Below are 23,414 nucleotides of genomic sequence, written 5' to 3'. Positions count from 1 at the left end.
CCTAGAAGAAGAACCTCTAGAAACACCGATGAACGGGAAAGAAATTTGAATATTTGTAACTCCGAAATACCCTCGAAAGTAACAAACTCCAAACTAAATAGCAAGAGAAGAATCACTCTACTCTAAAAAATTTGCCTCACACAAATTTGGAAGAAAACAAATACTCTCTTTTTTTATATCCTTCAATGTGTAGAAAACAAGCCTATTTATAGGCAAATTACAAGAGTAATTGAATAAAAACTCTTTAAAGAGTAATTGAATCCTAATAAAACTCTTTAAAATTATCTAAGAAAATAAATAAATAATAACCTAACCAATAAAATTACGTAATTCATAAATGATGTGTCCCAACCAATGAGAATTAAGTAAATAATAATAAGATACATAAAAGATTAATCCACCAATTTATGGGCTTTCACTATTCCAAGATTGGTCCAGTGAATTGCATTCCCGTATTGTCAATGTCACGAACATGATGAATTAAATTTGTAGCAACAAAGTCTTAGACAAAAGCATTCATCTTTGGTTTTAATTGTCGTGCCTTGTTTCGAGTGATTGGACCACTAGGAAAAACAATCCCTTGAGTGTCACCTCCTTGGCTCGTATCATTCTCCCCCTCTTCAAGAAGATTCGTCCTCGAATCTGAACCTAAATCAAATTCAAAAGGAGAAAGATCAGAAACATTGAAAGTAGCACTAACACTATACTCACCAGGAAGATCAATGCGATAAGCATTGTCATTAATTTTCTCGAGTACTTGGAATGGTCCATCTCCTCGTGCATCAAGTTTATTCTTTCTCTTAGAAGGAAATCGTTCTTTCCTCATATGCACCCATACCCAATCTCCAGGTTCAAATAAGACTTGCTTTCGCCCTTTATTAGCTCGATGTGCATTGGACTTGTAATAACTCGTTTTTGAGTCTAATCGGAACAGTGGTTTCAGGACCACTTAACCGAGTAAAAATATTTATTATATTATTTTAATAAGTTTTACAGCATGATGGAATTATAGTATAAAAATTTCATTAAGAAATTTTACCGTTTAAATACTTAATTTAATTAAAAGGATTTAATCGCGTCAAATGCAAAATTTGAATGTTATATGTAAAGGTACCTATTTGTTATGACTTTTATTATATAGAGTCCTTATGTGGTAATTTAATCATTAGAATATTGCATGGTCAAAAATAGACAGCCATTAAGTGTTTTGTAATTTTTAACTATTAAGGTTAATATGGTCATTATGTTAATAAGTTTTTTTTTATAGTAAAACAAAACATGAAAAATCAATGATCCATTCTTCTATACTGACAAATTAACAAAGGAAAGAAAGCTTATGAGCAAAGTAGGGTTCGGCACTTTTGGTTGTTGATTAAGGTATGTTATTTGCTCGGTTTTTGATGATTTTTACGTTTTTGAGATCGTTGTTTTGTATTCTAGCTAGCCCGTACCTTAATTTCTGAAAATTTTGATGATTTTGAAATGTGCCATTGTTGAATACTGGTATATTTTGAAGTATTATGCTAGATTATTGATGGGTGTTGAAACATATACAAGTTTTATAAAATAAATTTTGACAAAAATGAGCTTTAGGGATTTAATAAAAAAAATAGAAATATTATGTTAGAAATGTGAAATAAATGAAAATATGGGCTGATTAGAAGATATATATTATTCGGTTAAGAATTCGTATAAAGAAATTTCGTATATTTTGTGTATTTGTGAATTAGGAACTAAAGTGTCAAAATGCGAAAATATGAAGGCTATTTTGTAACAATGCCAAAATATATTTATATGGATTGAATTGATTGATTTGGTGAATAAATGAGTTAAATTTGAATTTATATAGATCAAGATAAACAAATACTGGAACTTGATCGGGGGAAAAAAAAGTTAGACGGGTAGACGAAAGTATTCGAGCAAATACGAGGTAAGTTCGTGTAGCTAGAATTGAATTATTAAATATTTGTAATTGTCAAAAAAAATGAATGTATGTAAGTTGAATGAATGATCCACTTGAATTTTAAATTACCGATATGCTATTATATTACTGTTTACATGAATGCAAATGAAATGTTACAAATACTATTTATGCAAATGAAATGTTACAAATACTATATACATTATATAGATTTGGTACAATAATAGGCATTGAATATTAAATTTTGAGTATTTAAATGTATGTATTTAATTATATTAAATATATAAATACGCATATGAATTGAGGAATTGAGCTATTGATTTTTCATTTCTTAATTGATGAAATTGGATAATACTGAGCCCGTTTGAACTTTAGAAAATCGTCGGATACGAGTGACTTTCCACTAGGGTTACCGTTTGGTCGAGCTCCTACATTTGTTGCGGACTCACCACAGCTTGTATGAGCTTACCGTTTCAGCTCTACGGACCTTACCGTTTCAGCTCGATAGAGCTTACCGTTTATCAGCTCGGAATGAGCTTACCGATCATGGCTCGAAAGAGCGAAAATGACAATGAATTGACGAATTTCTGATAAATACACTTATAGTGTATCACCCGTGTATCCCTCGATGTTCTAATAGGTTCAACGGGCATAATTACTGTTACTGATCATATGAAAAAGTTATATAATTATTTGGATGAATTACAGGTTACACGATTAGGATGGAATTGATATAAATGCTATATGATTTACATGAATTATTTGTTTTATGAATATATGAATTATATGGACAACATGATATATTTAGCTATATGACTAACTCGTGGATGGTGGTGTTAATAGACTATGTGGACAAATGAGTTGAATTTGATTGTTTAAAATGCTTAAATGTTAAATTGGCAAGTTTAATTCTATATTATACGGCTTACTAAGCTTAATGCTTACTTCATTTATTTTCTTATGTTCTATAGACTTCGGAAGCTAGCTCGATTTTGGACTAGGTCGGAGATTTGCTATCACACTATCCAAGCAATTTTCGGTACTTTTAGACCTTTTGTAATTAATGTAAATATGGCATGTATAGTTAATTTTTTTGGTATGAATTTTGGGGTGTGATCAAGCTATGTGATATGGCTTGAGTTGGAAATGTTTAGTTTAGAATGGAAACATTATGTGTTATGTTCATTTTGGGTGCACTTTGATAAATGGTATTTTGGTATATTTGAATATATAAATGCCTTGGTTGAAATACTGGAATTGAGTTGGTTATATTTGAAATTTTGCAGGGGGTTTAATGTAAAAATAAGCCGAAATGCTGCCGAAATTTTTATAAAATAAAAAAAATGAATGAATGAAATCAATTAGTAAAATTTATATGAATTATGATTTACTTTAATATGTTGGTTGTTTATTTTTAAATTATGTGTAAATTGTGTGATATGTCCGGTAATGCCTCATAAACCTGTTCCGGTGACGGTTTGGGGGTTAGGGGGTGTTACAGGACTCATTCTTTTTCTCAATGGCTTTACGAGCCTTCTCATGGATCTCTTTCACTAAATCAGCTTTCCTTTCACCATCTAAATTAGCAATGTCATTCAAAGGTAAAGGAAGCAAATCTAAAACAGTAAGTGGATTAAAGCCATATACAATCTCAAAAGGAGTAAAACCTGTGGAAGAATGAACAGAACGATTATAAGCAAACTCAATATAGGGTATCCATTCTTCCCAAGATTTAACATTCTTACCTATTATGGCTCTAAGCAAAGATCCCAAAACTCGATTTACCACCTCGGTTTGACCATCAGTTTGAGGGTGGCATGTAGTAGAGTAAAGTAGTTTAGTACCTAACTTACCCCATAACACCTTCCAAAAGTGACTAAGAAATTTTGCATCTCTATCGGAAATGATAGTCCTTGGGATTTCATGTAATCTCACAACTTCACCGAAAAATAGATCGGCAACATGGGTTGCATCATCAGTCTTATGGCATGGAATGAAATGAGCCATTTTAGAAAATCGATCCACAACCACAAAGATGCTATCTCGTCCACGCTTTGTCCTTGGTAAACCTATTACAAAATCCATTGAAATGTCAGTCCAATGTGAACTAGGAGCAAGAAGAGGAGTATATAGACCATGAGGCATCACAGTGGATTTAGCTTGTTTACAAGTAATGCAAGTAGAGCAAATTTTCTCAACAAGTTTTCGCATGTTAGGCCAATAAAAATGCTCATGTAAAACATCATAAGTCTTAGTGACTCCAAAATGACCCATAAGAACACCACTATGAGCCTCTCGAACCAACAATTCTCGTATTGAACACTTTGGTAAGCATAGTCTATTATTTCGAAAAAGATAGCCATCATGCTTATAAAATTTGTGAAATGCACCATGTTCACATGCGTCATAAATGCTTGCAAAATCAGAATCAGTCGCATATAAATCTTTGAGATACTCAAAACCTAATAACTTAGTATGCAAAGTACTAAGTAAAGTGTACCTCCTTGATAGAGCATCAGCCACAATATTATCTTTACCTTTCTTATACCTTATAACATAAGGAAAAGATTCAATGAATTCAACCCACCTCGCATGTCGCTTATTCAACTTACCTTGTCCCTTTAAGTGCTTAAGTGATTCATGGTCTGTGTGAATCACAAACTCCATTGGTAAAAGGTAATGTTGCCAAACTTCTAATGCCCTTACCAAGGCATACAACTTTTTATCATAGGTCGAATAGTTCAAATGTGCTCCACCAAGTTTCTCACTAAAGTAGGCTAGTGGTTTATTATCTTGCATAAGGACGACACCTATACCTACACCAGAAGCATCACATTCAATCTCAAAGGTCTTTTCAAAATTAGGTAAAACAAGAATAGGAGCAATACACAATTTATCTTTAAGTGCATTAAATGCTAATTCTTACTTATCTGTCCAATGAAAAGATACATTCTTTTTAATAAGTGCAGTCAAAGGCGAAGCAATTGTGGAAAAGTTACGAACAAACCTGCGGTAGAAACCGGCTAACCCAAGGAAAGACCTTACCTCAGAAACAGTTTTAGGGATAGGCCATTCTTTAATTGCCTTTACCTTCTCATCATCCACATGGATTCCTGTAAAACTTATCACAAAACCCAAAAAAACAAGTTTATCCATACAAAAGGTGCATTTTTCAAGATTAGCAAAGAGTCGCTCATGCCTTAACACATCCAGTACTAATTTAACATGCCCAACATGATCATTCAAAGTTTTGCTATAAATCAGTATGTCATCAAAATACACAACGACAAATTTCCCTAAAAAAGGTCTAAGTACGTGGTTCATTAATCTTATGAATGTGTTAGGAGCATTAGTTAAGCCAAATGGCATGACTAACCACTCATACAGGCCATACTTAGTCTTAAAAGCAGTTTTCCATTCATCACCTTGTTTCATTCTTATTTGATGGTAACCACTTTTTAAGTCAATTTTAGAAAAAATGCATGCACCATTAAGCTCATCCAACATATCATCCAATCGAGGAATTAGATATCGATACTTTACCGTAATCTTGTTGACAGCACGACAATCAACATACATTCTCCAAGAACCATCTTTTTTTGGGACGAGAAGTACAGGAACCGCACAAGGACTTAGACTCTCACGAATCAACCCTTTCTCTAAGAGATCTTCAACTTGCCTTTGCAACTCCTTAATTTCTTCAGGATTGCTTCGATAGACTGGTCTATTTGGAATACTCAACCCAGGCACAAAGCCAATTTGATGTTCAATCCCTCGTAAAGGAGGTAATCCCTTAGGCATTTCAGAAGGAAATACATCCTCAAAATCTTGCAAAAGATCAACAAAACAACTAGGCAAATGTGTATTAGGGTTAGTCAAAACAAAGTTTTCCCTAAACCTAATAATTACAAATGTTTGTTTTGTACAAAGAGCAAATTTGATATCTCGAAACCTAGCGAATAAACTCACTCTCTCATCTCGTGACTTGTGTGTGCAATCACTCACCAATGTTGGGCCTTTAAGTTGGCTTTTAACACTAAGGGTCTCTTTACTCTCAGCCTTTTGCAATGATTTGACCTCACTTCCCTTACCCATCTCACTAGCAAGTTTGAGTTGATCATTGTAGACTTCTTGAGGAGGAAGTGGAGCCAAAGTAAACTTCTTTCCAAGGAATACAAAGGTATATTGGTTAAGGAAACCATCATGATTTACTCGTCGATCAAACTGCCATGGCCGTCCAAGTAATATGTGTCCAGCTTGCATTGGAACAACATCACACAAAACTTTATCAGAGTATCTACCAATGGAAAATGAAACTAAGCATTGTTTAGATACTTTTACCTCCCCACTATCATTCAGCCATTGCAAGCGGTATGGCCTTGGATGCTTCACACAAGGTAGGCCAAGTTTCTCAACAAGGGAAGAACTTACCACATTGGTGCAACTTCCACTATCGATGATCAATGAACTAGGTTGTCCACCAATCAAACATCTCGTGTGGAAAATGTTATCTCTTTGTTCGCGCATTTCCTCTTTAAACTAAACATTTAAAGCCCTTCGAACAACAAGTGCTTTCTCACCATACTCTAAGTATTCTTCATACTCATCATGAGTATGCACATCATCAGCATCTTCCAAAGGAGGCATCTCATCTTCGTTATCGGACTCAAAATCAACCTCGCCATCTTCTCGAATCACCAATGACTTTTTATTAGGGCATTCTCGAGCATAGTGACCCCTTCCTTGGCATTTGAAGCAGGTAATATCTTTTGGCTGCTTAATGGCACTAGGAGAAGTAGAAGAAGAAGATGGAGCTCGATTAGTAGAAGTAGAACCTTTAAATGAATTAGGCATACCTCTATCTTTGGAGTAAGTTCTAGGCTCATTTGGCTTGAACCGTGCATCTCTCCCATTCCACAATCTATCATCTTGTTTTTGCCAATTTTCTCTCCAAGCAGGATTAGAAACTGAACTAGCACCCCTCGGTGTCCCTTTCTTTCGTAATTGCTTTTCAATGGTGAGTGCGGTTTGAAGCATCTCTTCAACATCCATGTAGTGTTGTAACTCAACTCGATTTGCAATCTCAGGCTTTAGGCCGGCAAGGAATCTAGCCATAGTCACCTCAGCCTCTTCAACAAGATTAGCTCTAATCTGAATAGTCTCCATCTCTTTGTAGTAGTCACCCACAGATCTATCTCCTTGAACAAGATGTTGGAGTCTTTAATGGAGTTCTCGATAATAGTATGGTGGAACAAACCGTTTTCGCAAGATGCGCTTCATTTCAACCCAAGTAGTAACAGGTTGCTCTCTATAAAGAATCCTGCTTTTACATAATTGATTCCACCATGTTAGTGCATAATTAATGAACTCAGCGACAGCGTATGTTACCTTTTTTCTCATCAGAGTAATTGTAACAAGCAAAGACTGCTTCCATCTTTTCCTACCAATCAAGGTAAGCATCAGGATCATTCTTCCCTAAAAAAGAAGGAAATTTTGGTTTGGGGGTGTCATTGTTTCGCTCCAATCTTTCTCTAGGTACATGCTCAGACTCAAAGTCATCATAAAAAACATGGTTCTCCCTTCGTTTAAAAGTTCGATCTCACGAATTTGATCAGCTTATAAAGGCTTCGTTCAACTTCTTGTAATTATCGGCAATGTATCTCTCTTGAGTTGTAAGTTTTGTATCAAGATACTCCCTTTGCTCTTGTAATATCTAGGTCATGCTATGTTCGAATTGAGTTTGCAACTTTTTCATCTCTTTTTGTAACAACTCGACCAAAGGATCGTTCTCTCTTTTTTGCTCATCCTCTTCATTTTTACTAGTTTGGGATCTAGTGATCGGCATGGTATCTGTGAAAAATCACACAAACAGGAACAAGAAAGAAAAAATAATAATAACCTCACTCGTTAGCTCTCAAAAGAATAACTCTCTGAATGATTCAAAACTTGTAAATATGTTAGGAGAGGGTTACTAATCAAGATCAAATAACGGAGGTGCAAACTTCAAAGAAACAATGAAGATCCTAATTGCTTTAAGAGGCCAATAAACTTGATGAGGCAATTTGTAATGGAGGCTACACGGATGAAGGAATTGTGCGTGCCTTTAATATCTGCTAACACAAGAAGAAACAAAGTGTTAGAAAGCGTAAGAGAAACAAAAAACGTAGACCTGCAACGATCCCTAACTCTAAAGTCAAAGAAAAGCTTTAATAAGAAGAAAACTTAAGAAAACTCTACCCAATTTAAAAAAAAAAATCAGAAACGTTTGGTGTCTTAAGATTTTCAAAAAAAATTGAAGCTTTAATTATACTTGAGTTAAGAAAAGATGAAGGAAAAGAAATTCAATTTTGGGAAAAATAAAAAATAATAACAATAATAGGAAAAGAAAAAACCTACGTATGAAAGGTAGGCAACTTTTTTTTTGCAGTTTTTTTTGCGCTTTTTTGCTTCTTCTTTTTTTTTGCTGTTTTTTTTAAAGAATAAGAGGAGAATAAACACAAACTTCAAAAAAAATAGAATCGACAAAACCGATGAAAAGTGTTTTTGGTATTTTGACTCGTTTCAGATTTGATTTTAGCTTAAAAAATAACACCAAATGGCCTAAAACTGATACCAACTGATGCGGAACCCCGAATCTAGACACAAGAGAAACACAAATTAGAAATAAAAACGAGAATAAATAAAATTAGTTAAATAATAATAATAATAATAAAAGGATAGATTTGCCCTATGAAACCCTTGGTTAACTTGCAACCAAAAACGTCAATAATTGAGCGGCTCCCTACGAAACCCCTAGAAGAAGAACCTCTAGAAACACCGATGAACGGGAAAGAAATTTGAATATTTGTAACTCCGAAATACCCTCGAAAGTAACAAACTCCAAACTAAATAGCAAGAGAAGAATCACTCTACTCTCAAAAATTTGCCACACAAATTTGGAAGAAAACAAATACTCTCTCTTTTTATATCCTTCAATGTGTAGAAAACAAGCCTATTTATAGGCAAATTATAAGAGTAATTGAATAAAAACTCTTTAAAGAGTAATTGAATCCTAATAAAATTCTTTAAAATTATCTAAGAAAATAAATAAATAATAACCTAACCAATAAAATTACTTAACTCATAAATGATGTGTCCCAACCAATGAGAATCAAGTAAATAATAATAATAATAAGATACATAAAAGATTAATCCACCAATTTATGGGCTTTCACTATTCCAAGATTGGTCCAGTGAATTGCATTCCCGTATTTGTCAATGTCATGAACATGATGAATTAAATTTGCAGCAACAAAGTCTTGGACAAAAGCATTCATCTTTGATTTTAATTGTCGTGCCTTGCTTCGAGTGATTGGACCACTAGGAAAAACAACCCTTTGAGTGTCACCTCCTTAGCTCGTATCATATACCATATACTAGTGGCAGAGTTAGCATTTGTGTCATCTTGAAATTGATGATACGCAAGCCTTCCTTTGCTAATTTTTTACTTTCAACTTTTATTTCTGATTGTAAGGCTCTCCCATCAAGGTTGGAAAAGAATGTCACTTAAGTGCATGTTTAATGTAAAGAAAGTCTTTCCCCTCTTTTGAAAACTGATGCTTACGGTTATCTACCTAATTTGTTCCTTTTTGTACAAAAAGAAAAAACCATAACAATGAACAATTAGGTTAGAGAACTCACGCATGATAGTATTTGAACCAGAATATATTTGAAGCGAACTCACATTATCAATATATATACATTATACAAGGGTTTTATTATTATTTCCTGCTATTTGTGGGTGGCCAAGGCCAATAAGCGACTATTCGAAGAAGCTGGTTATTTCAAGGAAATGTCCAGCAGTGTAGGAACCATGCAACCCTTCAAGTTGAAGGGTTTTGCCTCCTTATAAGGGCCCAGACACTTGGGCTATATCCGACCGAAAAGTAACCCGATCCCTGTTAAACAAGTCTGGTTGGATTTAAGTTGATTGAGCAAAGTTAGAAAGTGGAACAATAATTTCTCCCAGCAGTTGCTAACATAAATTTATTTATAACTCATCTACAGCACCAGCATAGTCTTGTAGTAGACACCCGGGAACAGCCACTGGAGGGGCCTAAAATATGGTCAATTCCGCTGGATACGTGCCATACAGTCCGCGCAACTATTCCGATCACGACTTATATGTGAAACTATAACTTGCCATGACTTGTTGCAAAGAGCATGAAGGTGTCTAATTTTAGGAAGCCTCAACTCAATCCAACCCATAATGTAAGAGCATTCAGATTATGGTTCCCTACATAGATATAGTGAAAAGGTTATTCGGAAGAAATAATAATGGATATAACGTACAAGAGAGCTACCTTATATCTTTAATTTTGTTTTCTGTAAAAATGAGCTGAGATATCAGATTCACTAACTTATATCTTTAATTTTGTTTTCTCTGAAAATGAGCTGAGATATCAGATTCACTACCTTGTATCTTTAATTTGCCTTGCTCCCCCAGCCTCTTGACGCCAAATCCAATCCTTTCAAACCCTACAGTTTCCTGTTACCTTTTTTTTTTGTCATAAATCATTTTTAAAATGTTACATAAATTTTTATAAAATTTTTGACGTGTTATCTTACTGTCATATTTGTATTACTACTGGTTTTTTCGTTATGACTTTTTAATGGAAATTTGATTTTAAGCCAAGGATAGTAAGAAAAGGGAATGAAGATGGATCTTTAAAAGGAATAGGGTACGACAGGGAAATATCCAGATTCTTGGCATAGCAGCAATGCACTGAAAGCTTGAATAATCTTTGAACACTTCTGCTGCTCCTTAACTCTCAAAATTTCCAGTCAGCTTTGCTATCATTCCTTGCTTAAAGTTTTGCTTCAAAATACAGACAACTATACCTTTTCTGTGTGTTCGTGTTTCAAATTAAAACTTAAATATCCCATGAAATGTTAACAACCAGTTGGTAAGACATTTTCCAAGCTTCATTCATTGCCAATATTATTAGACTTTTTCCCTTACCTTTATTTAACACAATGCAGTAATACATACACAACTTACAAACCACTCTCTCCTTTGAGTTCTTTGCTCTGAAGTTTTGGAGACTTCAATCGAAGAAATGAGATTCAATCAATCTACCCAAACACGTTATTATGGGTGTCGGAAATGCTGCTTATTTCCAGGAATGAAGTCCATATGTATTCTGGTCGTTGTGTTTCTTCTAATGCTTCCTAATGCTGGTAAAGTTCCTGCTACAAAAAACAAAACTTCATGTTTGATCTATTTTTGTTACCACTGATTTCTAATTTTTATTTGATGTTTTTAGATGCATTTGATCCATTGGATCCAACTGGAAATATAACAATAAAATGGGATATTGTCTCTTGGACAGCAGATGGCTATGTGGTGGGTTTCTTTAACATGTCAGCTTGTGATTTTCTTTATATTGATTTTTAGTAACAAATTGTGGAAGAAGACTTGCTTCTCGCCTATCTAACTTGGTTTTGAGTGATTATGCTGCTAGTTTCAAATAGGAGTATCGATCTTTGTGTTTATGCTACTAGGCTGAAGGGAGAGGCCTTGATCATGGTCTATATTGATCTTTGTGTTCTAACAGGCTGCGGTGACGATGAGCAACTTCCAAATGTATCGTAGCATCATGAACCCTGGATGGACCCTAGGGTGGCAATGGGCTAAGAAAGAAGTGATATGGTCCATGGTAGGGGCTCAAACTACTGAGCAAGTAGACTGTTCCAAGTTCAAAGGAAATGTACCTCACTGTTGTAAGAAAAATCCTATAGTGGTTGATTTGCTCCCTGGAGTTCCTTACAACCAGCAGTTCTCCAATTGTTGTAAGGCCGGCGTCATGTCTGCTTGGGGACAAGATCCTACAGGTTCCGTCTCAGCCTTTCAAGTGAGTGTCGGACTTGCAGGAACTTCGAATAAGACGGTTAAACTTCCCAAAAATTTCAATTTGCTCGGTCCAGGACTAGGCTACACTTGCGGACCTGCTAAAGTCGTGCCTTCCACAGTCTACCTCACACCCGATCGTAGGAGAAAAACTCAGGCATTGAGTAAGCATTTTTTCACCTGCAAATGCAACTCTCTACCGAATTCTCCACAGTCGTCTAAATGTTTTCCATTGTAATGCAGTGACATGGAATGTGACATGCACTTATTCACAATATCTCGCCTCAAGGAACCCGAGTTGTTGTGTTTCGTTCTCGTCTTTTTATAACGAGACTATCACACCTTGCCCTACTTGTGCTTGCGGATGCCAGAACAAAAACAACTGTGTTATGTAAGCCTCTCGCTGGATCTCTATATTCAAGTGTTTACATTATAAATCTGGACGATAATTTCATTCCTGGTGCTCAAAGCTCATTATAGCTCGATTTTGCAGGAGTGATTCAAAGCAGGCACATAGGAAAGGGATAAACACTCCAAGGAAAGACAATGCACCATTGCTGCAATGCACACATCATATGCCCTATTAGGGTGCATTGGCATGTTAAATTAAACTACAAGGACTACTGGCGTGTGAAGATCGCCATCATGAATTTTAATTACCGCATGAACTACACACAGTGGACACTTGTTGCACAGCATCCGAATCTCAATTCCGTCACCCAAGTCTTCAGTTTCGATTACAAGCCTCTGGTGCCCTATGAATCCATGAGTGAGTGCCTGAAACTCATTTCTCTTTAATGAAACTCTTGCAGAACTAACCTGGCAAAGCATTATCGAAACCCAGACTCATTAACACCTTGATTGATGCAGACGATACAGGCATGTTTTATGGCATGAAATTCTACAATGACCTATTAATGGAAGCAGGCCTCAAGGAAATGTTCAGTCAGAGGTGCTCCTTGGGAAAAACAAGGATACATTTACCTTCAAGCAGGGGTGGGCATTTCCTCGGAAAGTCTACTTTAACGGCGATGAATGCTTGCTGCCACCTCAAGATACCTACCCTTTTCTACCAAACTCTGCCAAAATAAATTCGATTGCAGTACCGGCAATGATGTTATCACTCCTTATGTTTATTTTGACCCTTTAGAGATCGCATGCAGAGAAGAAGATTCTAAGAAACTATTACAACACATAAAGAAGAGTGGTTTGTTTACCATAGAGCTTTGTTGGGATGATTTCTAGAAGCTTACAGATCAAGTCCGGATGGAAATTTGTTATAGTAGTTGGAAAAAAATGTGAACTAAATACAATTGCTTTTGAGCTGCATCAATGCATCATGGTGCATGTCTCAATTGGAACAAAACAAACAATATATCACTATAATTTCTCAGAGATGTTCCTGAATACAATGCTATAAACTTGTTCAAGGATATTCTACAAATAAATCGATCATGTGTATGATGTGAATGAAACATACAACAAAGCAGTTAACTCCAAAAGGAAATGGTGTAAATTACAAACCCCAACATATAAATAATACACCACATGCTATAGGGACCAGAGATTGTGCACCTTGATCCACTCTTTAGCGTGTTACATTGCCGCACCAAACTATTCCAACACCATTGAATCGATCACCAAAAGCTTCAGTGTGATAATATGAAACCAGATGCAAATTGCAGGATGTCGAACAAATAGTTTTAGCGGTTTCCGCAGACAGCATTCATCACATATTAGCCCATAAGAAAACACATGATGCCAAGATCGTCATGACTGGCTGAAACAGAGAGATAACTGGCTTCAAACCAGTATTCGGCAACCAAGGGTAGGCATCGGGAGGTGGCATGACACAGTTATCACCATTGAAATATATTCTCCGTGGAAAAGCCCATCCCTTTTCAAAAGTAAAAGTTGATGCATCTTTTCTGAATAATAGTTCTGACTGCACATTCCCAAGAGGACCGGCTTCGTTGAGGAAATCATTATAAAACTTAAGTCCCCATAACATGGCAGTATCATCTGCAAAAGAAAAGTTTATTATAGTTTCAGTTCATGGTCGAAAAGCATATATTAGCATATAACTGAAACAATGCACAGATTCTGGAAAACAAAATGCAGCTACTGCAAAGAAATAATTAATGGCAAACATAGACTTACTTAAGCCAGCATAAGGAGTTAATGGTTTGTAATTGAAGCTGAAAAGTTGTGTAAGATTGTCAAAGTTGGGGTGTTGCACAACTAGATTCCACTGACTGTAGTTCAATGCGTAATTGAAATTGGTGATTGTGATCTTCACACGCCAGTATTCCTTGTAGTTGAGCTTAACATGCCAGTGAATTCGAACTGGACACATATGGCTCGTACACTGAAGCAGAGGTGGTGCATTGGTAGATTTGCCCGGAACAGCTGAAGCTAAATGTGAAGACCTTTCGCTGGAAAGTGTCATCAACAAGAAAATAAATACGACTGCTAAATGTAAAAGGACAACCAGAGGAAGGACAGAAAATTGAGAAACTTACCTTACACAACTCCCAGATTCAGTTGAGTTATTCTGACAGCCACAAGCACATGTCGGGCAATTCACGATAGTGTTATTATAGAAGGAAGAGAGCGAGACGCAACATGTAGGAGTCTTTTGAGCCAGAAATTGGGAATATGTGCATGTAACATTCCATGTCACTGCAATTATTCGCAGATAAGATGAGACTTAAATTCTCATTCCTTCATGCTGACTTATTACTAACAAAAAATATCTTATCTCACTTAATTATCAAGCTTTAGTACTTTAGTTCGATTCTTTTTTATGTACATTCATATTGAGAACATAACATCATATAAGTTTTAAAATTGTCTCACAGCAGATATACAAGTGAAGCACGTATGTAAGCTTGTAGATATTACTGAAATGAGAGTCAGTAACGTGTTGCTCAATGAAAAATCTATAAAACATGCCAAAAAGGGGACATATCTGACTTGATTACTACAAGAGCAGAACATGAGCTTAGCAAGTAACTTACTCATAGCTTGAGTTATTCTCCTTTTATCAGCCGTTATGAATTTAGTGGGTTTCACAATCTTGGCAGGCCCACAAGTATATCCTGGACCTGGTGCTTTCAGGGTAAAGTTTCTAGGCACTCTCACAGTTTTGTTCGTTGTTCCTGCAGCGCCCACACTAACCTGAAATGAGCTTGCTGCATTGGCTGGGTCTTGAACCCATGAATTTAATACACCGCCTTTGCAGCAATTTGCAATCTGCTGGTTATAAGGAGTTCCAGGCAATAAATCCACAACTGTGGGATCCTTTTTACAGCAATGAGGGACGTTTCCTTTGTATTTTGAACAATCCCCTTGTTCCGTGGTTTGGCTTCCCATCATGCTCCAGATTACTTCCTTTTTGGCCCATGTCCACCCCAATGTCCAACCAGGTGCCTGAATATGGCGATACTGTTGGAAATTGTACATTGTAACAACAGCCTGCCAAATTCACAAGGAGGATAAATAATATTATAAATCATATGAAGCAAAATAACACCTTTTTAACTTCAAAATGAAAAATAATGGAACTGCAATGCTGAATTGGTAAAATTTCAGCCTAAGTGTTATAAGTTCTATAAGTGTTGAATAAGAGTATATACTTTTAGTGTGCTTCCAAAAGAAAAGGGAAAACAAGAAACAGCGACATGGCATCAATTGTTCCATACTTTAAAAGGCAGTTGTCTACAAGACGCAAGTAAATATGTATGTATAAGTGATGTCTTTTGAAGAACTTTAAATTAGAGCAAACAGAGAAAAAGTAAAAAGAATGCTTTGATCTTTAAACTTCTGGTAGAAAGTAGATGCTCCTTTCAATGTTGAAGTCATTTGTCTTTTGTATGTAAAAGAAAATGGACCCTCGGTAAAACTTACAACATAGCCATCTGGGGTCCAACTTATTACGTCCCATTTGATAGTGATATTGCCAGTTGGATCAAGCGCATCATAAGCTTCTGCAGAAACAACCAAGAAAAGATCTCAAAACTTTAATTTACAAGACACTTAAGGCATTGAATTTCAAACAAAAAACCATTGATAATTTAGGTCTGGAACTGGATCACAAATCCAAAATGAACACGAGAAAGATGAAGTTTGCAAATCAATAGCAGTTTGCCCTTTCAGCCTGTCTAGCACTACTTAGTACTTAGTACTTGTCGCAATTTCTGGACACATATAGGATCCAAATGAGAAGTTAGATTCTGAAATGCTAAGATAGGCTAATGGCATAGATGTTAAGCAGTTCCATGGTTCCATTGGTACACCATAAAAGAAATAGATGGCATCCTTCTTTTTTGTGTGTGTATTAGAGTTATGATTTTAATGATGGAGACTTCAATTTTAAGCTTCAATAATTATATCTTGCATTATGATACTAAATCTCAAAATCTTTGTTGGGTCAACTTTGGTCATCTCTATGTTCCGAAAAAAAAAACAGCGTAAAATTTTATCACACCTCACAGATCTCCAATCCTAAGTAGACTTTTTTCTCTTATTCAGTTGGTAAAACCACATAAATCTTGTGTTCACATCTGTTTTAGTCCTTTCTTTCCTCTCTTCGTTACTAAAAAAAAAAAACCCAAATTGAGCAAGCTATTTTAGCAAGAATGAGGACGGTAAATGTTTAAAAAAAACGATCTTTCAGTCAGTATGCCTAGATTTTCCTCTTTGGGAAATTAAACAAATACCAAACTGATTAAAAGGAAAGAAAAAAAAGTAGCTTATCCATTCACTGAGGAAGAAGGTTTTAAATTTAGAACAAAAGCCAAAATGAGATATAATTGAATTAAGGTTTCCAAATCCAATAAACACATTGTATAAAGAAACAAGAAAATCAAGTTTTGAAACTAATCTCAGCAACCCAATTTGCCTTTTTATATCAACAAAAGTCAGATTCCAAAACTAAAACAATGAAAAAACATTCAAGCTCCAACTATCTTGAAGTAAATAAAGAACCAGATTGAAGTAGAAGTGGAAACTTACCAGTAGAAGTGAAAGTAGAGCAGGAAAACAAGAAAAGAAGCAAAGCGGTGAAGCTAATGAGCTTGGAAATGGATCTACTTGCTGCTGAAAAGACAGTCTCCATAACTCGATCGTTTAAGAGATCTCTATCTTATGATGTGGTTAAGGTTAAGATGTGCAGAATAAAGAAAGAAAGATCCTTCTCACATCAAATGGAGAAGAGAGAGGTCAGCTGTTGAGTTGCAAGTGAAGCTTATAAAAGCAATTTAGTACAGAGTCTGAGACAGAGAGGTACATGCTCCATCCATATGGGTGCAAGCTGTCGGTTATTACTCGTTCGTTAACCACATGCACACACTCAAATCACCATCCTGCCCCTTTCTTTACTTCAATTATTAAATAATGTAATTTACTCTCTTAACCTCCATTGTGTAATTGTCACGATACAAAATAGGGGGGGCAACATTGGAATGGAACGGCTGAACATTTAAATATGGAAATGGGAATAAAAGCAAGTGGGACATAAACTCATAAAAGAAAACGAAAAATTAGATTATTAATTGCATTTAAAATAATTATTATATATTATCATGGGGTTGGGGTTAATGGTAAATGCAGGTACTGTCGGTGCACAGAATTCAAAATGACTTGCTAAGTAGTAAAAGCCAAAAGGACTAAAGGAGACGTTTCTGGGTGTTCTTTGTTTCGTTTTTCTCCAATTAGAATTTGTATTGTTGAATGGCCCCAGCACCCAACCACCAAACCTTAGCTATTTATTCCTAATTTTCTTATTATTTATTTAATATTAATTTTTGTGCCAATTATTTCTAATCATTTTACACCAAAATGTGGACCACTATGGCATATAATTTTGCAATTAGGTAGAAATTATGTCATGGACAATGTGTCTCATTTTAATACAAGATATTTTGGCTTTGCCGACACGAGTTTTTAATTTTCTATTAGAATCTGGACTCACCAATAACTATTACTTTTAGAGCACGTTTGGTTCGCTGTATTGGATTAGAGGCGTAATGGAATAGAGGTGTAATGGATTAGAGGTGTAATGGATTAGAGGTGTAATAGCAAATCAACTGTTTGGTTGAATGTAATGGAATAGAGGCGTAATAGTAATCTTGTGTTTGGTTGAATGGAATAGAGGTGTAATAGCATAATGGAAAAAACTAAAATGACTAGAATACCCTTAGCATAAATTTGTTTTGGTAAATGATTATTGTTATTGTTATTTAAATTTTAATAAGATTATTATTATCAATAATAAATAATTTAATCATATTTAAACATAATTATAATTAAATATATTATAATTTAATAAAATTCTTATATGAATTTACTAAAATTATAATATATAATAGTATAAAATATAATTTAAAATAATAATTATTAAATATAATTTAATAAAAAAATATAATTTAATAAAATTCTTAATATTAAAATATTCTTATATGAATTTACTAAAATCATAATATATAATACTATAAAATATAATCTAAAATAATTATTATTAAATATAATTTAATATAAATATATAATTTAATAAAATTCTTAGTATTAAATATTCTTATACGAATTTACTAAAATCATAATATATAATACTATAAAATATAATCTAAAATAATTGATTTTGTGGATTTGATTAATTGATGACTTAATAATTATTATTAAAAAAACCCATTTGAATAATATAGTGTGTTAAATATCTTTCTTTTTTTAAAAAAAGAAAACATGATTTGTTTGTAGCATTTTACTTTTTTTTTGTTTCGTTTGTTGAGATAATTTTTGTAGTGTTAATTATAATTGAACATAATTAAAAAATTAAAAAAGAATTAAAAAATAAACTCCATCAAACCTGTGAGCCATTCAAACTCCATCAAATTCTATTAGTACAAGACTCTTGTAATTCTACAATAACAAACACAATGATACTATTTATTTTGTTACAAGAAAATTGATCAGAAAAGATCTCTGCTTGGAAATGAAAATAATTTAGATGTAGATATTCAAACTCCAAATCTACTTGATAACACATAGTACATACTGAAAAAAAAATCAAGGACTAACTGATATTTAGGAAGAAGCTCTAGGTAAAGCACATTCTACATTTTTGGATATGTTCCCACAGCAATATCGATATATTGATCTTTAGAAAGAAGCTCTAGGTAAAGCAAACAGTTCTAGTGCATTCAAAATGAACATGAAGGCAACATATTTGTAGAATGCAGGTCTTGCTGCAGAAGGACAAAGAAGCAACAGTAAGTCTATGATTAATTAACTTGCAAAAAATGTAAGTGACTTAGATGAACATACCAGGTTACCTTTCTCTCCACTTGGAATTATGCATTTAGTGGATTACATTTGTGCTTGTATGGTTCTTGAACACAACATGATTCCAACAAATTTTAGGCGCTACTTACCGCAAGAATCACAAGTTACAAATGCATAAAACTGTAGATCCTTCGTGCATCCTTTAGCAGCTTCAGAAAAAGAGAGCAAGATCTCTGTCTACAAGTTTTCCAAACAGAACATATTTTAACTTGAAATGTAAGGCATGAACGATTATTTTTATATTTATTTAACACCATTAGCATGAAATCACATATTTTTCACAGCAGGAGATGCATGCTTCAATATAAATTTATAATCTGCATCAATGGCAAACTACTTACTGATTTAAAATGCAGAGTCCAATACTATATACCAGCGGAAAGAAGAAAATAATACCTGATGGCCATGGCATGGCACAATCCCAACTTGAATTGTCTGATAGTTAATGTTTTGGTCTCGGGATATCTTGTATCTTCATCATATTCACCTCTGGTAATATGCAAGTCAGGACAAAGTGTCTTCAAGTAATCTTGAACTTCCTGAAATTTTAGTCCGAATTAGCTGGGCCAGTGGTAATTTTAATAAGAAAAACAAAAACCGTAAAAGTTCAATTGGTAGAAATACTATGGCATAATTTCCATAAAGCTAAAGCTAACAAATCAGGTTCATTTGATTTGTTGTTGGCTATGCAAATAAGAGAAAAATAGCTTTTCAAAAGTGCTTTTAGAGCCATAAGCAATACTAAACAGATAGTAAACTCTTAAATTTTAGACCAAGCTTTTCAAAAGCATTTTTCAAAAGCATTTTTTTGCAGCACTTTTCAAAAGCAATGAGAAACTAGCCCTTAGTGACTAACTTCCTACATGTTTCTAAGTTCAACCAAATATGTACTTCAATCCTACTTAATGCTATGCTACATGGACTCTTCTCGTTTTCTCAAAAGTGGCACATATGCCCTACACATATTCAAAGGATTGAGATAAAATCCTTCAAACATACGGAAAAGCTTCGGAAATTTTGAACATACTCATGTCAGAGTTGGGCACAAACTAGTATCTGACACGTGATTATACGCATTTCAGATCAAACATGACAGGAATCATTCTTTGCATGTATAAATGCAAGGTAGCAGTAATGGCTATTCGGATCAAAATTACAATTATCAAATAAAACAATTGCTGGCGATCATTTAAAATACTGATAATTCAGGTATGGTAGCTTCTGCTGCTTTTCCCAAATTCAAACTAGCAAATAATATCTCTTCGCATATTACAACTCAAAGAGAAAATAATTGGGCAAAAACATGAAATCCAGATTAAATTAGGCATAAATTTAGCATAACTACTACAAAGGAATGAACAATCCATAGTTCCAAAAAAGGAAGAGAAAATTAATATATTCAATTGCTTGCTGAGAAACATAAAACCCAAAGTGCTAAAGAAGTGGAACCAAATTCAACTATGATTTCAGCTACAAAAAAAAATCCAGAAAGGAAAAGAAAGATGGGATACCTTGATGCAAAGATTACCAGTGCAAAAGACGTGTTGGATCATTCCAGGAACTAGCATGGACTTGAATTTGGGAGGGAGATCAGCCGCCCGATGGGGTATATGCAAATCCCCCAAAGCCAAAACCAGCACTATCTTCTTCTAATATCTACCAATAACTACAGCAATTTGATTCAGAAATTTTGAAAGAAACCCAAACAAGGAAACATGAGCATGAAAAGAAATTGTATAAAAATGATTGATTACCGGTGAAAGATTTGGCTTTCAATTTTGGGAATGAAACCCAAAAATGCACATAAAACACTATAAATCGGGTGAAATATCAAGTAGTTCCAGAAAAGAATAACTTCAAAATCATTTCTTCCTAAGCACCCAAGCACCGAAATATAAAATCAAACAATAAATCGTGAAATGGATGTGAGAAAAAGGGGTGACCTTGGAAGGATCGACTTTGGGGAAGCTTTTGACAACGTCGAGGACTCCGTCGATTACTTTGGGGAAGCTTTTGACAGCGTTGAGGACGAGGGCAGAAAACGGAAGAGAAAAAAGGGAAAGACGCGGAATGGGTAATCGGCGCTGAGGGGCCGTAATGCCTATTACGCGCAATCAATGTAATGGGGGAGTAACCGATTCGGCGGGGAATGGGAAAACAGCGAACCAAACAACCGTTTCCTGGTGGGCCTGCTGCATAGGGGGGGAATACGCATGCAGAGGGGGGGAAAACAGCGAACCAAACACGCTGTTAGGGTTTTTTTTTCTCATATAAAATTATACTTTAAATCATTTGCCATTGATAACTATTAATGTTTTTGTTGTAATGTAGGTAGTATAACGATCATAAAATAAAGATTTTAAGTGAAAATTCTTTAAAAAAATAAACACAGACAGAGGAAGAAAAATTTACTAATGTTAAAAAACAAATCATATAAGAGGAGTTTCGACTACATCTACTTACTTTGTTTTAACCAAAGTCAAATAAAAATAATAATGATTCTATACGGATTCAACTTGTGCTTTATGGTTCATACTGCGGAGGCGCAATTTTGTGCTTAATGTGATTTATAAATATTGAATTTAATCGCTTAGAATTTTCCTTGAAGGGTATTTATTATATTATATTATGTTTTTTTGTTATTTTAGGATTATTATATTAGGATTTTCCTTTAATTTGAGGGAGTATGAAATAGTGGTTTGTTTTATTTATGTAATTTTCAATATTTATTTATTTATCCTTATATATATAATTAAATTTTTTAGTATGTAAAAATGGTATTTTTATACCAAAAATTGATTTTTCATATCAAAATTTAATTTTGAAAGCATATAAAAAATTATAAGGTGTATCAAACAAACAAACAAAAAAACATTTAATTTTGAAACTCATGGCCAGCATATAGAGTAGTTTTAAAACTCATAGTTCAGCATCTACCTTTTTAATAAGCCTACAAATGCGGAGGATTAATCACTCGACTCGCTCAAATGGATACCTTAAAAAAAATTATTAGGCCAAAACTTAATTTTAAAAACATACCAAAAACTATCAAGGTATAACAAAAGTTATGAAAAATTACTAATAATTATAAGAGAGTACCAAAAATTATAAAAAAAAAACCTTTTCTTTTATTTTTTTACCAAATTACTCAATACTCTATTTATTATTAAAGGGAGCTTATGGGAAGCTCACTGTAGCAAGCTTTCCTTACCATTTCTCTAAAATATGAGTAAGCTATAAGAATAGTCGCTTAATTATATATTTGACTTTATTTTGATCATTTAATTATTAATTTTTTAGATATAATTGTTTAATTTTGAAAAATTAAATATTTTAGTTATTTTTTCATTAGTTGCCGTTAGATGAATGGCGAAAAGTTTGCATGAACTTTATTTCATTAGCGTAATAATAAATCTAACCCTCCAATATTTATGTATTTTATAAATTTGATCATAAATCTAAAAATTAAACAAATTTTATAAATAAACAACTAGAACCTCTCTTAGTGATTGGGTGAGACATGTAAGAGGTGGCAAAGGGCAATGTTAGGGAAATAGATGGTGCATTGCACTGAGGGGATAGACCAAAATATATAATGATGATGCCTGTGATAATAAATTGAACGCTACAATAGCAGGTGGAGTCATACAGAACAGTCGAGAAAACTGGGTAGTTGGCTTTGGGTGAAATATCTCAATGCCCCAAGCAAAGCTTCAGGCAATACTTGTGGATTGGAAGTTACTTGGCAAATGGATTTAGGAAGATGACTTTAGACAGTGATAGTGTGCAAGCAATTATGGGGTATCTTAATTAGGAGCATACATTACGTGCTACTATGAGAAGGCAGGCACACACCAATGGAGCATAATTAGGTTGTTGATTATATAGCTAAATTTTCAAAGAAAACATTCAGGCTTTATGAGAAGCTCGGTTATTGGGAGCTGGTCGTTTCTCTTGAATCGAGTCTTCGGGTTTGTGGGTTACTCTGTGTGGTTTGCTTGGTTTTTTGATGTAGAAAAAAGCTCAATTTAGATAATTGGTTATATAGCAGCCTTTAAAATAGCTCAATACATGAAAATATATTACTAAATTTTTTAAGCTTAGAGTTTTGATGGTTTTGTATTGGATCTGTATTTTAGGACAAAATAACAATATTGTAATCGAAATTAGTTAAATTCAAACAAGTTTATTTAATTTTATTAACCGTGGAATAAATTTGCATAATAGAATACAATAAAACTTACAACACTCATTTCAACATTA

General features: G+C 34.2%; 1 protein-coding gene, 3 long non-coding RNA genes and 1 pseudogene across 6 annotated transcripts; 3 read left to right on the top strand and 2 right to left on the bottom strand.

Moving 5' to 3' along the window:
* Positions 1-1,291: 1,291 nt before the first annotated feature.
* Positions 1,292-3,148, top strand: LOC107947618 (uncharacterized). The gene is made up of 3 exons (XR_001697197.2): positions 1,292-1,377; positions 1,850-1,930; positions 2,893-3,148. It is a non-coding gene; the product is annotated as an uncharacterized lncRNA (long non-coding RNA).
* A 7,859-nt stretch (positions 3,149-11,007) lies between these two features.
* On the top strand, positions 11,008-13,279 carry LOC107946556 (COBRA-like protein 4; annotated as a pseudogene).
* LOC107946555 (protein COBRA) lies at positions 13,166-17,261 on the bottom strand. The gene is made up of 6 exons (XM_016880944.2): positions 16,827-17,261; positions 15,720-15,799; positions 14,831-15,287; positions 14,333-14,492; positions 13,971-14,245; positions 13,166-13,832 (listed from the first exon to the last, which is right to left on the bottom strand). Exons 1-6 carry the CDS (start codon positions 16,927-16,929, stop codon positions 13,540-13,542), a joined length of 1,368 nt encoding a protein of 455 aa, XP_016736433.1. The 5' UTR covers positions 16,930-17,261; the 3' UTR covers positions 13,166-13,539.
* Positions 17,262-18,802: 1,541 nt separating this feature from the next.
* On the bottom strand, positions 18,803-21,402 carry LOC121224246 (uncharacterized). 3 transcript variants are annotated; one of them, XR_005921860.1, is made up of 5 exons: positions 21,095-21,402; positions 20,663-20,817; positions 19,548-19,690; positions 19,134-19,328; positions 18,803-19,054 (listed from the first exon to the last, which is right to left on the bottom strand). It is a non-coding gene; the product is annotated as an uncharacterized lncRNA (long non-coding RNA). The 3 variants fall into 3 exon arrangements; XR_005921862.1 differs by having other exon boundaries at positions 19,142-19,328; positions 21,095-21,401; XR_005921861.1 differs by having other exon boundaries at positions 20,663-20,807; positions 21,095-21,401.
* Positions 19,274-19,772, top strand: LOC121224247 (uncharacterized). The gene is made up of 2 exons (XR_005921863.1): positions 19,274-19,367; positions 19,508-19,772. It is a non-coding gene; the product is annotated as an uncharacterized lncRNA (long non-coding RNA).
* Positions 21,403-23,414: the final 2,012 nt, after the last annotated feature.

This window comes from Gossypium hirsutum, chromosome D12 (assembly GCF_007990345.1).
Source record: "Gossypium hirsutum isolate 1008001.06 chromosome D12, Gossypium_hirsutum_v2.1, whole genome shotgun sequence".
In the NCBI taxonomy this organism is placed as follows: Eukaryota; Viridiplantae; Streptophyta; class Magnoliopsida; order Malvales; family Malvaceae; genus Gossypium; species Gossypium hirsutum.
The sequence above is the reverse complement of the archived record's forward strand: the minus strand, read 5'-3'. Positions and strand labels throughout refer to the sequence as shown.